This window comes from Protopterus annectens, chromosome 1.part1 (assembly GCF_019279795.1).
Source record: "Protopterus annectens isolate FY-2018-M chromosome 1.part1, PAN1.0, whole genome shotgun sequence".
In the NCBI taxonomy this organism is placed as follows: domain Eukaryota; kingdom Metazoa; phylum Chordata; order Ceratodontiformes; family Protopteridae; genus Protopterus; species Protopterus annectens.
The window spans coordinates 958,847,895-958,864,156 of record NC_056726.1 but is presented as its reverse complement, the minus strand read 5'-3'; the positions used below and the strand labels follow the sequence as shown (position 1 = coordinate 958,864,156).

The window sequence follows — 16,262 nt, the reverse complement described above, 5'->3', positions numbered from 1 at the left end:
CTTGCAAAGATTTGTAAGGCGTATCAAGTGGTTGAGTGGATGGATTAAGATCGACCATTGTGATGAAAGGAGCCACTGTACTAGTCTCATGTGCAACCTCGCCCGTAGAACTAAGGTAATGGTTGCTGCCATGGATCCCAGTAACTGTAGTACAAGGTCTGCTGGTACGAAAGTCTGTTGGAGGAAGACTTGAATCTGGCTTCTTATTTCTGAGAGCCTGTGAAGAGGAAGGGAAGCTTGACAGGATGTTGTGTCGAAGTCTGCTCCAGTAAATTATAGTGTTTTGTTGGGGACATTTGAGATTTTTCCATGTTGATCTAATACCTAAGCGAAGAGCAAGGCCTTGAGTGTAAGAGAGGTTGTGAATTAGAAGATTCCTGGTCACGGAGGTGAGGAGCCAATCATCTAGATACGGGAACCCCTGGAATCCTTGTAGTCGAAGATGAGCTACTACAACTGCCACACATTTGGTGAACACTCTGGGAGCTGTCGAGAGACTGAATGGCAGTACCCAGAACTGGTAGTGATTGGCTCCCAGCCGGAAGCCGTGAAATCTCCAGAAGCCCTTGTCCATCTTTATGTGGTAATAAGTGTCCTGGAGATTTATAGAGCACATCTAGTTGTCCTTCCCTAGAAAGGAGAGGATGGACTCATGACCATCCAGAATTTTTGAGATTTTATGAATTTGTTTAATAAGCTGAGATACAGGATTGGTCTCCAGTCCCGTCTTTTTTGGCACTAAAAAGAACCTCGAGTGAAAACCGGATCCTCTCTGGTCTGGTGGGACTGGCTGGCCGACTCTTTCTCTTAGCAGCTTTTCGATTTCTAAGGCTGCTACCTCCCTGTGACTGAGTGGAACATCAGGGATTCATTTGACGGGTCTGGGAGTAAGATCAAAAGTGATATGATAACCTCTGGATATTATTCTCTGCACCCATGCAGCCATAGTGATGAGTTGCCAGGCTTGTAGGTGCAGGGAAAATCGACCCCAGACTGTTTCTAGAGGAAAGCAATCTGGCCGCTGCTCAGGACCGCTGGTAGGGTCGGCCGGAGAAGGAATCTTTGGCACCCTGGTTGTGCGGACCCCTTCTGCCCCAAAAGGGGCGTCTTCTGGATGAGTTGCCCCCTCTGGCCCAGGGGGATTGCTCACCACGAGTGTCATGAAAAATCCTTGGGACTTCTTGAACCACAATTTTCCTCCCCTCTGGGTCCTGGAATAGGATCTCTGGGGGGGTGGAAAAACGTATGCCCACAGCACAAAAGGTCTTTCAGTCTTTCTAACTTCGTGATAGTGTGTCTCTTACTTTGGGACCAAAAAGGGAAGATTTGTCATCAGGCGCGTTGACGAAGGAAGATTTAAAGGGGTCTGCAAAATCACACAAATGCATCCAAGCATGCCGTCTCATGATGATGCCTGATGCGGCTGTTTGAGCAGCCCCCCTCGGTAGTGTGAGAGATCAAGTGCACCGAGGAGTTCGAGATAGATTCCAAGGTAGACCACTGCGAGGTGACAGTGTCACGCACCTCATCAGGCAGTACCCCTGCCAAAGAGGCAGACATTTCTGAAATTAGGTCTCTTTGGAGGCGAGTAAAGTGTGCCAGATAGTTCAGCGATTGAATGGCAAAGGTCACTGAAGCATAGGTCTGCTTCCCCAGTCTGTCCATAGCCCAAGACTCTCTGTTTGGGGGATGCACAGTGGAACTATCTTCTACCAGTTCCCTCTTGGTGGCTGCCGCCACAACCATGGAATCAACTACTAACTGCTTGGACCAATTGGGCTGGTCTTCGGGGGTGGATAAAATTTTGTCTGACCTCCCGGGGACAGGTTCTACATCATCCGGGGCCTCCCAGGCACGCTGCATGATCAGTTTAACAAGCTCATCTGCAGGTGGGGTCAGCCAGGAAGTAGATAGCCGAGCACGGAAGGCTTGCAAGAACACCGATTCCTCCAAACAAGGGTTAGAGGACTTCCAGTCTCCCCTCTGCTTGAGGATCTCGAGAATGTCTCCAAATGAGACATCTTCTGGGTTAGACCGTGGGGACCCTTCTCCCTCATCGCAATTGGTGTCCTCAGTGATAGATTCCTCAGGGGAATCAAGGTGCTTCCTCTTGCACCATTTCTTCCGGGGTGGCTTGCCAGTGGGATCTTCTGGGGACGACTCCGGAGAAAGGGTTCCCTTCAAGGGAAGGTCTTGCGGCTCCCGTTCTAGGGAATCCAGAGTAGGGGGTTGGGATAGCTGCATGCTAGAAGGGGGTTCTGGTGTCGATGTCATTGGTGCGGACTGCGAGCCTGTTGAGGCAAAGACCCTCGCCATCACCTGGAAAGCAGACCCGCCCGAGGAGGGATGGGAGCCCGGAACTGAGAAGGACAACCTCGGAACTGGGGTCACACCCCGCCCTGAGCAGCCCGCCTCCAGGTGAGGAGCTCCGAGAGGACTGGTAGCTGCCGGTGGAGCCATGGCCATAGACGGTGTCAGCAAAAAAATAGGCGCCGAACTAGGAACCACGGTGCCGACAACCCAATCACTGCTTAGAAAGAGCACCAGTTCCAACAGATCCGTTGCATCACAAGTAATCGGTGCCAGGGGAACCTCCACAGATGGAACAGAGACAGTATGCACCGGGGTGGTCATCTGTACCAAAGTCTTAGGGGCCTGGGAAGGACATACTGGTGAGTAAGACATGAAAGCATCCGTTGCAAGTGGAACGGAAGACCTAGCAGGGTTGGGCAATGCTCTAACTGCCAGAAGCTGGTCCACAACCCTCACTACATCTTGTTTTGAAAGGCTCTTGGTGGATCTGTAGGAGGCTGCTGAAGGAGAGTCAGGTCTTTCAAGAAAGGGACTAAATTGGTGCCCCAAAAAGGGGTCATAAGTTGGAGGATATCTGGTTCTGAGAAGGTGTTCAACCTTCGGAACAGAATGAGTCAATGTCTGTGGAGCTGTATAAGCTATCGGCACCATGGCTGGGGATGGTGCCAATGCGGGTATGGTAGTCAAAGTCGGTGTTAAGACCAAGGACAGCACCAAGGAGGATAGTGCCAAAGATGGTACAGTAATAGAAGTCAAAATTAGAGGTGGCACTGAGGGGGAAGACATAGAGGCGGCACTGAGGGGGAAGACATAGAGGCTGGTGCCGAAGGCGCGGGAGAAGCTCGGTGTTGACTCGGTTCCAAGGAGGGAGATGTAGGAAGCGAGTGACTCCGTTTCTCTCTGTGTTTTTTAGTCTTAGGAGGTGGTGAAACCTCCATCCCAGAGAGAGCCTCCGAGAAGTGAGTTTTCATTATACCCTTCAAAATCAACCTGCTTTTATCCTCAGCCAAAGTCCTATTGCTGAAGCTAGAACAGATATCACACGAAGCGTTAATGTGCTCAACACCCAAACAATAAATGCACCGAGAGTGACCATCTGAGTTGGGCATCTTACGCCTGCACTTATCGCACTGTTTAAAACCCAATTTAGCTTTTTCAGACATAATGACAAAAATCACCACACTAGTCCTAGTAACAAGATAAACCGTCAAAAAAAAACAGCAGCAAAGTTAAAGAGCGAAGTGTTTTTTTTTTTTTTTTTTTTTAAATATATCCAGATAGGTAGAAAGTGAAGAGTACCAACAATGGTACTTAGAAATACCACAAGTGGTAGGAAAGAGGGCCTACCTAAAGGTAGGGGAGAGGGACAGTACCAACGATGGTATAAAAGGAACTACCAAAGGTAGAGGGTAGTGAATAGAACAAGTAAAGGAGTCTATAAATGAAAGATGGATAAAGTGCAAAACTGACTAAAAGTAAGGTATTAATAGGAATTAAAACCAAAACACTCTACACTTAACTTGAGAGAGAAAGCTTGGCACGTCTGACGAGGAATGCGGCAAACAAGATCTGGAGAGACTATGAGAGGGGCATTATGGGTAGGTCTTAGCTGAGAGTTTTTGGCTGGCGCGAGCTTGGTAACAGCTGTGTTGGTTCCAGGGATGGAACCGAAGTCATAACAGTAAGGAATGAATAAAGATTAAGAAGGCACAAAGAACTCGGCTGCAGGACAAAACTTCACTTTAATCCAATGAATCATAAATAGAAATAACGCTGTGTAACCAAGTTCCTCTTACGTTTACGTCAACAACTGCAGTTGTTGACGAAAACGTAAGAGGAACTGGTTACACAGCGTTATTTCTATTTGTGATTCATTGGATTAAAGTGAAGTTTTGTCCTGCAGCCGAGTTCTGTGCGCCTTCTTTTTCAGTTTACTGGTTTATTTTGGCTAGGCACTGAGATCATAATTTTGTTTATAATGAATAAAGATTTACAACATCAGATAGTTACTTTATTTATGGTCATTAAATATACTGAAATACTTAGTTTTTTGACTTGATTTGCTTTCTTTTAAATATGAGCTTGCAAACAGGCAAACAGATGTTTCTAAGTTCAGAAGTACTACCTTAAATAAAAAGATGTTAATCAGCGTACAACAGTTACTGCATGAAAAAGTGTTCATATGTATTTGCTATGCTGCTGACCTGTGAGGATCTTAAGAAGCCTAGTTTTGCATTCTCATGGTAATTAGCCCTTATATGTTGCAATATTAATCTCGAAAGACAGGCCACACAAGTATATGTTAGCTACCTGCATGCTTCCCCAGTCCATGAGGGTTACTGGAGCTAAATCAGGTTTGAATTAGCAGTTACCCATCCAGTCATCCAAATTACATTTGAAGAGAGTAAAAAAAATTATGTGGATGGGAAGCCAATTTCACTAAAATGTTATATTATTTATATTCTCTTATACTCGATTATGAATACCCTGATCCTTGTATGTGCATCAGAATTAAATTATTAAGCACACTGTGTAAATCAGATACTGGATTCTATTGTAAATAGTAATATATTTATTTATTTATTATTTATATTACATTTGTTAAATGGGATAAAATGTGAGGGACTACACCGCAAGTCCCAGTCCATCAAAAATTACCTGTGATTCTGACTTAAAACAGTGAATTCTGGTACTCAGTATTACATTCAACACATCTATATAGATGTTCAAGTGTATTCACTGTTGCAGTCATCACACTTGGGTTATCTGCCTGCAGGTACCCCTCAGTCGGCCCGAATACCAGAACCTTAGTATTTCTGTATCAGTTGCTGTCAATTCAGGACTGACATCAGGTCGTCAGGGAATGGGAATGGGAGTCTATGGCAAAAAACAAGATCTCATTTTGGGGTCTCTGACAAAGACTAATTAATCCTTCGACAGACAAAAATGACTTCCTAGACAGTAAGGCTACTGAATTAGGGTTGCCTCAAGCAATCCTGGTGGCATTTTTCAGGCTGTCCAGTGGGGATGGACCACCCCGTGAGGTCTGAAGATAGAATTTGCATGCCTCTTTCAGCATCTTCTGGGGGTAGGTAATGGTGTTAGTGGTTCTTCATAGGCCTGCATCATGCAGAGAAACTTTCTGAATTTGGTCACTTGAAGGAATGACCTAAGGGAACTGAACCCTACTCACTGTCTAAGTCAGCAATGGGTGATGGCTCAGGTGAGCCTAAATGCCTGGACATGCACTGGAATTTACAGGGCCTTTTAGGAGAGGTTTCTGACATGAACAAAGAAGGCGGCATCTTTGTAGTGCTTCAGTGCCCAGAAAAATCTGGCAAGGAAATGTCTGTAGGAGCCTCCAGTAAGATCCGTCTCATGGCCGTTGGTTACACTGGCATGAAACTCTTGGTTCTGTTTTAAAACTGATTCTCGCATGGTTCAATGGCTGGATGCTGAAGTGCACCAAATGCACCATCATCCCACCTGACAACACCAGCAATGACTTCACCTGTAAGCGAGCTGTCAGTGCTTAGGGGAGCAGAATTAAAATGGTGCAGCTGATGCCAGCAGGGTAAAAAAACGTCTGCAGCTAAAAAGAAGAAATGATAGAATGCCACCAGATATTACAAAGGTGCCCATACTGATGGATGAGTAACTGGCTGCATAACTGGCTTGAGGGGGTATCTGTTCAAATGGGCAGTCAAATGATGACAACTGCAGGACAGTCTCTATAAGGGCAAGGGCCCCTAGTTCTGTTAGCTTAATCTTGACTACCAACAAGGCCAGTACTGGTGAGTACAACTGGTGTCTGGGAAAGAGACAAGGTTAACTTTGTAGGCAGAGTTATACTGTCCTGGACAGAGAAGCCTAAACACGGTCTGTCTCCTCTTATATGGCTCTTGCCAGCTTACATTCCAAGGATGGACAGATCTCACACCTAGAGTCTGCTGTGGTTGAAGTGGTAAAGGTTCCACCAAGAAAACAACCTCTTGTGAATATACAAGCTCCTCATTTTGGCTGTGTTCTCCTTTGCGTCCAGCCTACATCAGGACTGATAGGCTCTATGATGAGACCAAGTTAGTGCACAGTGAAAGAGCAATATGGATGAAGGAAGATTTCAACTTTGTAGATTTCTTTGGAGGCACAGGAACAGAGGGATTTTTTTACAATAACCTTTAGGTTCTGAAAGGCCTTCCGAGGCTGAATGGAAATAGCCACATGAGAAAGACGTGGCTCAGCATCAGAATCATTGGTATCAGTGGAATGCAAGCCAGTGGCAAGTCTACTGCATTTAATGGGTATTCCATCTGTCCCACTGACACCAAATGTGACTATTAAAACCTCTATAGACCAGATACAGAAAGGCATTACAACTCCTGCAGACAAATACAACACAATAAAAGCAGTCATCGTTGGGTGCAATGTGTTTGCCACAGACATGCTCAGAAAAGCAGTTTCAGCACTGTGACAGTGTGTAATCTTTGTTAGCTGAAGAAAGAAAGAAAGATTGCAGGGACTCTGGGTAGCAGACTGCAAAGCCAAAATCTGAGGAAAACTCTACATTTTAACTGAATATGCAGCAATGAATAACTGGAAACTTGGGAGCACAGCAACATCATTGGAGCACGAGGATGCAGATTTTTCTTTGAGAAAGTTGTGGGTGATAAGCAGTCCCAGTGTCTGTGACACACTGGCAAACAGTCTTACAGGTTACCGAAGATGGGCCATATCCTATTAGATCTCTGGTACCTGGAAGAAAAACCACTGTGTAACTGGTAGTCAGTTTGAGGTTCATAAAGTTTTGTAATAACTGCAAGTTTGATACACACTGTCTAAATTTGAGATACAGTGCGTAACTGTGGGGTTTGGAAGAGCTGGTGCACAACGTGTAACTGGCACACGCACTGTAAGTCTGGTACACAATCTGCACGGTTTGCAGACTGCTGTAATTCTGGTATACAAGTGGGATTCAGAGACAAGATACTTCAAAACAGGGAAAAATTTCTGGATGCCTTCCATAATGCAAACTAAGCACAGTATGGAAACCACACCACATGATAACTGACAAATGTAAGATTCACAGAGAAAATCATATCTGTTAATAAGCGCTGAGTGTAACAAACTCTGAAATGAAAGATGTACATGAAGTACCTTAACATACAATTAATTTCAGTGGTGTACTCCATACTATATGTAAAGGCATGGTGCTCTGTGTGTGTCAGAAGTTAGGAAACACAGCAGGGAAGCACTATGAGCCCTACAACCGTGAACAGTGAAGGTGCTTAGGGGATGAGTCTATTTCATGGGTGCATAACAATGTAGGCTATTCATCCATACAGGACCCATCGGGCATTCAGGGACAAGGTGTTTCTTCATTTAAAGGGAACACAGCATCTTAAGTGGTGCACCTGTGTTATAAACACTACAAAAGAGTCAGGAAGGACAAACAATGAAGCACACTAGTGCTGTCAGGTATAATCAAGAAGGTTGGGCAATGGAACACACTAGTACTGTCAGGGTGACTGACAACACAGTCTGGAAGTAGTTCACTGAAAGTAACAATGCATGCAACTGGCAAAAGAGGTATGCAGTTAATCTCAAGAGCAATGCTTTGCTGCAGTCCACAGTCTCACTCCAGTCTGCTAAGCATGGTTAATAAAACACATTTATAAAGGTACATAATGTGCTAGAGGTTGACGCATATACTTTGATGGTGTAGACTAATACAGCAGTGGGCAGTCTACACTGGTATAGATCCATTTGGTAGCAGACTGCATAGTGCTCCATACAGGAGATGGTTTTATGTAGAGTGGACCACTGCTACTAACACTAGTGCACAGAGATCAGAGATAAGCAATGTACCCAGAAAGTTAATGAAGTGCGATGTATTCACTTCCCATTCAAGTGGTGTTGTGTGTGTGGGTCAAGCAGTTGTAGAGTTGCTCTGCTATAGTAGCAGGAGCATTACTGAGGAACACATAATGCAGTTCAGAAAGGTATAAAAATGTACTGCATTTGTTTCCCATTCCTGTATGTTAATGCTCATTGGCTTCGCTGTCTATAACTGATGTCAAATGGTACAGATCCCTGCCAACATATGGACCAGTAATATCCTGTACTGCTGTCATTACAACCCACCACTCTCTAAAGGAATGGTCTATATCTGACAGAATAAAAAACTTTTTGTATGTATGTGTTTGTGTATACTGGTGCTTGTGGGAGCAGTTATGGTGTTGGTTTGCTACAATTGCAGGAAAAGCAGCAACAACTTTAGACAATGGCACAATGAAAGAATTTTCAAAGTGTGTGTGTGTGTGTGTGTGTGTGTGTGTGTGTGTGTGTGTGTGTGTGTGTGTGCGTGTATACATGATGGCAGGGCAGCTTAGAGATCACAAGCTATGTTCCCCAGGCCAGCACAGTGGTTTCCCTTCTGCTACTACAATTTAACAGTTTCTCCAGACAGCTTTGATATGTAATGCAACTGCCTCTAAATTAATTGTGTTACCATTTCTCGTTATCCGCATCATGCAGCAATAGCCTGCCTGATGCACAGTACCACTTTAGATCTGCGGCCCCACTACACAGCAGTCATCAGCCCTTCCCCTGCATTCATTTCTACAGTAACATCTTCATTTCTCCATGTTTAGGGTTTGCAACAGTGTGAAAGGAATGGATCCTATTCCTGTTAGGGCTCAACTATAGTTCACAAAGACACCACTGCTTCAGTCTCTGTCAAGAGTGTTCTTTCCAGCAACCATAGTGTATCCAAAACTGCCTCCTTCTGAAGAAACATATGGAGCAACCTGTATAGGTACCACATTTAAGTATGCTTAGAAATTATTTTTATTAGCCCAGTTGTTCTTACTACTGCTAGACATGTGTCTGTGTCCTTGTTAAAGACTGTTGTAGTCTGCTTCCACGTCCTAATCCTTTATAACTCTTATGGTTTCTCTGTATGGTCATTAAAGTCACCAAGGGTAGTTTTTTTTGCATGTACCTTCTTAAATATCGGTACTAGATAGTGTCATGTGATCATTATGGCTTCATTTTTCAGTAATTCTTTGTGGTTCCGGATTCTCATTTCTTAGCTAGCTGTATACTGTAATGTTTGCAGTCTTCAATGCAACAAACTTCCCACATTGCTGTGCTTTTTAGTACACAGACCCTCACCCATAAATATATCACAATCCGCAGTAAGACATGAAGCTAGAACCTACATTTGTCCATCTCCTACTTTTTCAATAGACTTTGTGAACCAGAATGAATGTAGTCCACTATGCTGAAATGCCATTATTAGCATTTCAGTTTTTGGTTTAAGTTTTTTTTTTTAACCCTTCTTGGTCATTAATGTTAGAACTCCTGACCGATATGTTTGTTTCAGAAGTTCTTTATACTTGCCACTATAAATGTGGGCTTTACAATGTTTTTGCCTTTTCTTCTAATCGCAGTATCTTTTTTTAACTTTTTGTTGCTTCTTGTGTTTAATCTACTTCTGAGATGATTTTATGCATATTACTTTCTGAAATCTATCTGCTAATCTGAGCAAGGATATCATCCTACACTTCTGGTTTAGAATTTTAACTATGTTTGGATCTGACGATGCCAACAGATACACATGTGATGCTACAACTGAAGACCTATTCAATTCAAGTAGCCCCATACCTCTATCAGACCAGTGGATGTATTCTCTTGCCATACACTGATTTTACTTGACAAGCATGCACCATTTTCCCCTTGTCCAACTGATCCAACACTTAGGAAGGCAGTCAATCACACCAAAGTCGAAAGTCAGAACAAGGATGGCAAGCTGCTTTACACCTTGAACTTTATTCTTAGATGTCATGAAGTTTTTTTAAGTATTAGTTTTAGTCTTCTGAAATATGTTTACTAAAGTTAGTCCTTGTGTGTTCCACTACACAGTATGGACTAGGTGTATAAATTTAATTAAAACTGCTCTACGCCATAGTACAGCATGTCAAAGGCCATGTGTACAGGTGAGTGTAAATGCAACATATGAGTGGCCAGGCTAGATTTAAAGCCACCTATATAACCGAATATACAAAAATGCATAATAAAATAAGTTACTTAATAGCATAAAGGAAGTTATACAGACACAATCTTCTCTAAAAATGTGGTACAACTGTTAAGTTGGTAACATATGTGTGATAGAGCTGCTAAATTGGTTACATGTGACTAACAGAAGAATTATTAAGATTCAAGAAAAGGCAAATTTTAAAATGGCACAGGCACTAATATGCACCCATATATGCTTAAGAGTTACTGATATGCAGAACTACTGGACAACGCATCAAAAATGTTCAACTATTTCTCCCTAATTTTACTCTCAATCTCAGCAGAAAATCCGCAATTTTGCATAACTTAATGACACTATATTTTTGGCCAAAAATTGCAGAAAATATTTTCATATTCAAATAAAACTATTAAAGGATGTAAGAGTTTAACAAAATGTTAAAGTACAGTATCTGAAACATCAATTATCCGAATGCAGCCTTCAAAGGTTTTCAGGTAGGAAAAAATCACACAGTCTGAATATGTAAACGTTACACATATTCGCTTGTACGTGTTTTTTGAGCTTGTAGCCCGGTCGTGTGTAAAAAATATTCTTTACTGTCCACTGGAATCGCTGACTGGTTGAAAAGTGTATTCCCTGCATGCAGAAAGAAAAAAATAAGATTTTAGAAGTTTTTTTTATCCGGTTCAATTACATGTTTGACTATCTGAACTGCCTTGGGTCCCATTTAGTTTGGATATTCGATTCTCTACTGTAATATAGTAAGGACAACTACAGAACGTTCAAGTAATTTATTTAGAATTTGATTTTATCATTGTTGACTTTGTGTTAGAGCTCTTGGTTACATAAATTCTCAGTTAAAACAGTGACTAAGAACTTTCCACTGACAAACAATAGAAGAGGTAAACATATCCCCCACTTACTTTCTTGATATAGTAACCACAATGTTTTGTGATTTACAGATGGGACAGTTTCCCCTCAAGAAATGCTTGATCTTTAGAAGAATTTTAATTTAAATAAGTAAGATTAAATGGCTGCTGCATACAGTGTTTCAATCACATTAATTATCATAGAGAAACACACATTATTCCCTTTATAAATGACCATTTTAACCAAGTTGTGTGTGCGTGCCCCCCCCCCTTTTTTTTTTTTACTATTTTAGCCATTCAGTCATGCACACTAGGTTTTTAGTTCATATAATCACACAGGCCAACACTAAAGGACTCTGGCTAACCAAATTTGCAGATGACTGTAAACTGGGAGCCATTACTGAATTCCCAAATGATGTGAATATTCTACAAAAGGGCCTTACAGAAACAGATGCTTGGTGCCAGAGCCATGGGCTCAAGCTTAATGCCAAGAAATGTATAGTTATCCCCATTGGGAAAAAAACATGTACCCATGAATTACCACATAGGTGGCAGTACACTAAACACAGAAAGTGTGATGAGAGACTTAGGGACACAGGTGGACAGTGGTCTCACCTTCGATAACCACATCGCCACAACAGTCAGGAAATACTTCTATGTGGCACACCTCATTACTAAGGGCTTTTCATTCAGAAAAAAGGAGGGCATTGTCCCATTGTACTCATCCCTCATTAGACTCATTATAGAGTACAACGCCCCGTTTGGTATGTACCTCACAAGACATCTGCAACAGCTGGAAAGACCGCAGAAATACCTCACTAAAAGAATCACAGGTCTAAAGCAGATGTCCTATGCTTACCATCTAAAAAAACTCCAGCTATACTCTGTGGCATATCGTCTACTCAAAGGCAATCTCTGCTTAACATACAAGGCCATGTCAAACCCTGAGCTGTTGAACATGCTCCACTTAAAGAAATCCCAATGGCTCAGAGCCACATGCTCCAGGGATCTAAACCTTGCCATTACAATGAATAAAACATGCTGGAGGGATAGGTTCCTGACCCAGGGACTCCCCATACTCTGGAACAGACTGCCCATACATGTCAAGCAGAGCGTCTCCTTGGCCTTCTTCAAATGGAACCTTGACAATTGGATAGAAGATAGGAAATTCACCCTGGGATCACGTCAGTCGCCCTGCTAGACAAGGGTCCTGGGAAGAAATATCCAGGGAATTTTTATAGCTAGGCTTGTATAGGCCCTAGGGCCGATAGCCTAGTACCAACCTATAAACACGCAGTTTGGAACTGAATTTCTCTTATACTTGCTTTTTTGTGATTAAGGCACAAAGGGAAACAGGTGCCTATTCTGGCCTTCAGTAACTGCAAGTGCAGAGACATTAATTATGGATGGGATGCTGGTTTATCACTGGACACATACATAACATTTGCAACTACAAGCAATATGGAAAACTGCCAATTCGCTTAGAGCATGCTTTGAGGTGTGAGAAGGAACCACAGCAACCAGTGAAAAAAATAGGCACAGAAGAGCATGCAGACTGTGCACTGAAGGCACACCAGCAATTCACTAACTGATCAATTAAGTTGTATGCAAAACAGGCACAGAAAATTATTAGGTTTCCATTACAATCTGGGTTTTATTGAAGAACATTGGACCATGTGTGTGTTAACGAATGAAGATCCCAGTATTTCCTATGTCACTATCAACACCAATATAATACTTGTGAAGCTTTTTTTAAATCCACTTGCAAACTCAGTCTGATCAGCAGTATGCACTTAAACACTAAGTAGTATAAAACTCTAACATCTTTCATTACTGAATGACCGAAAGCCTGTTTGTTATTTACCAAAAAAAAATTCATGAGGGACAGGGCAAAATAGGAGGCAAAAATCACAAAAGTTAAAAGTCAATACAACAGGTTTTGCATCAATTCAAATTTTCTGAACTATGAAGTTATTTATTCTAATGCCCAACATTGACCAAATGTAATTTTCAGTGGCTTACCAAAAAATCAATTATTTTGTGTGGGCCAAGGCAAAATGAGGCAAAATCAACTCGTTCTGCAAATTAGCACAGCCACAGAAATGTTTTATGTTAGTGTTTCAAGTGATGGATCTCTTACGGCTATTGATTTTTTTTTTTTTTTGTTTGCTGGGGTTTGTCTGACATGACTTTTTCACACTACTGCAGGCCAGAGTTCTTCATTACTGCTACAATCTATTCCAGATGTGAATACCTGAACAAATTACTAATAATGCTGTGTTGCACTGCTCAACACTGATGTTCAGAGGCCCTGAAGATGTACTATGTAAAGGTCAGTTTGCAACACATTTAAAAAATTCAAACTGGATGCATCTATGCAGCTGTCTAATAAACTGCAGCACTTTATACAAAACTATTTAGGGGTTGCAGAATTTGAAAATGGAACCAACATTTTTTTATAACTTTCTGTAAAATGTATTTTTACTTTTTTTGACAACATTTTCAGCAATTTTCTACTGCCCTGCTGATAAGGGAAGATGCATAAAAGTGTCTACTGCAGTTGAACACTATACATCAAATTTTTTTAGACTACAAAGTAGTACTAGAATTAGGCACAGTATATAATAAGTTTGTGCAGCAAATACAAAGCTTTCTGAACTGCACCCCAGAAGTAGAGTAGCACAAGGAGTGCCAAGCTTACCCAATGAGAAACAAACTTTCTTGGACTGCAATCCAGCACTGAATTTGCACACTGTATCAACTTTATGAACACCATCCTAAATTTGTAAAGCAAACAAACTGCATTATTAGCCCATTTACTAGTAAATCCTTAACTCTCATGCCACACCTCTTAACTAGACCAAATCTTTAGCTAACCCTTAAAGCAGGCACTTGAATACATAATGGCACCTCTGACATAAAAATGGTTCACAAGTATTTAAGAGTTCTTTAATCACAGATAGTTACCATTCAGACTTGTCATCCAAAACAAAAAACAATTTGAGCACGACGACTATTAAAGCTACTGCCAGCACATCATAGTTGATAACCCTAGCTGCCCGAGCCATAGGGTCATATGTCAAAAATGTCATGTCCTGAAGTCCAGCCAGTTGTGACATCTTGCTTGTCCAAGTGTGAATTTCATCTGTCAAAAAAACAGTATTAAATTAAATAAAGTGAATAAAAAAGCTTATGCACCAAATAAATCACTACCTAAACTGGTTATAGAATAAGCAAATTATATTACTGCTGTGCCATGAGCTCTCATGCAAAAAAAATATCTGTCTCAGGAAAATAATATAGCTATGGACTTACACTCACAATATGCATCTCATTCTGTGGGATCAGTGCTTGGAAATGAAACGTGTGCCCACATGCATGCATATATACAACTTCAGTGAGTCTGACTGATAATCCCCAGTCACTTGCCACTTACATATCTTTCCATCATGCATGCATGGGTTACTTCTGATTACTTCTATCCCCTAATAACAAGCTGACTGGCTGACCACACTGGGTTGTCTGTATATTTACCCTTAGTTTTGTGGTCCAGATCATAGCTGAAAAGGTGGCCTATTAACCAGCTCAATTACCCAACAATGCTGTGTTAACAAATGGCAAAAAAGAAAAGCCAGAAAAGTACAGTTGTGTACCTACCATAAATGTAGATGTTCAAGTGTATTCACTGTTGCAGTCATTACTCTTGGGTTATCCTGCTGGCAGGCTACCCGCAGTTGGCCAGAATTCCAAAGTCCTGATCCGGTGTTGGTTGCTGTCGCCTCTTCCCTGACGTCAGTGCGCCAGGGGTATAAAAGATGCAGCAGACGCCATTTTCTTCAGTTTTTCTTGCCCCAGATGTCAGGTGCCCCCAAAAGGGTAGGCTAAATATATTATGCCAATAAACATACATGCAGTAAAGAAACATTTCTTTCAACTACAAGCAAATACACCACATAGGTTGTATAGAATAGAGAAGTACAGATAAACCCCAGCAAAAGAAAGGGGGGTGGTGGGAGGGTAACCTGGACTGCAACAGTGAATAGACTCAAACATCTACATTTATGGTAGGTACACAACTGTACTATGTTCATCATGTTTCACTGTTGCAGTCATTACTCTTGGGTTGAATCCCAAAGCTGAGGATGGGTGGCTGGGCTAAATAGGATTAGGAGAGGCTATGAGGCCCTGCAGAACTGCAGTGGCAAAGTCTGCTCTGGATTTAGAGTAAAGAGGTAAGTGGTAGCGCTTTGTAAAAGTGTGCACTGAACTCCAAGTCGCAGCCTCTAAGATGTTTTTGGTTGGTACTCCTCTGAGGAAGGCTGCTGAAGTGGCTGCTGCTCTGGTACAATGAGGCCTAATGCCCTTAGGCACTGATTTGCCATGCTGAGAATAGCAGAAACTGATGCAATGGCCTATCCATTTAGAAATAGTCTGTTTTGAGATTGCCTTTCCTTGTGATCCTGCAGCATATGACACTAAAAGTTGTTCAGTCTTTCTGAAAGCTTTAGTTCTGTCCAAGTAGAAGCGTAGCTGCCTGTGCATGTCCAAAGAATGCAGAATTTTCTCACCCTTGTTCTGTGGGTTCAGATAAAAGGTAGGCAAAGTGAATGGTTTGGTTGAGGGCCACACTGGACACCACCTTAGGCATAAATGTTGGGTTTGTCCTCAGAGAAACCCTGTCTGGATGAAAAATGATAAAATGTTCCACAGCCATGAGTGCTTGTAACTCAAAGACTCGTCTTGTAGAGGTTATTGCTAGGAGCAGAGCTGTTTTCCAGGATAAGAATTTTATATCCGCTGTTGAGGCTGGCTGAAAAGGAGGCAGTGTGAGTTTTTCCAAGACATAATTGAGGACCCATGCCGGAATTGGTGCTCTCCTTGGAGGCCTGATGTTTGGCCCCTCTGAGGTACTGCCTTATTAAAGGATGAGAAAAGATAGGTGGTTCCATATTGTAATGGGCTGAAATGGCAGAGGCATGAATCTTAACTGATGAAAAGGAAAGACCTTTGTCCAGCATCTCAGTTAGGTATTGTAAAATCTGAGG

The 16,262-nt window shown here is 42.1% G+C and overlaps 1 protein-coding gene across 3 annotated transcripts in view; it reads right to left on the bottom strand.

The window, feature by feature from the left end:
- TAF1B (TATA-box binding protein associated factor, RNA polymerase I subunit B) overlaps window positions 1-16,262 on the bottom strand; it is a 1,822,186-nt gene that overhangs the window by 936,880 nt on the left and 869,044 nt on the right. For all 3 annotated transcript variants that reach the window (XM_044079209.1, XM_044079201.1, XM_044079215.1), the window contains one exon: window positions 14,185-14,362. In XM_044079209.1, the coding sequence (XP_043935144.1) occupies window positions 14,185-14,362 (178 nt within the window). The remainder of the gene's footprint in view (window positions 1-14,184; window positions 14,363-16,262) is intronic.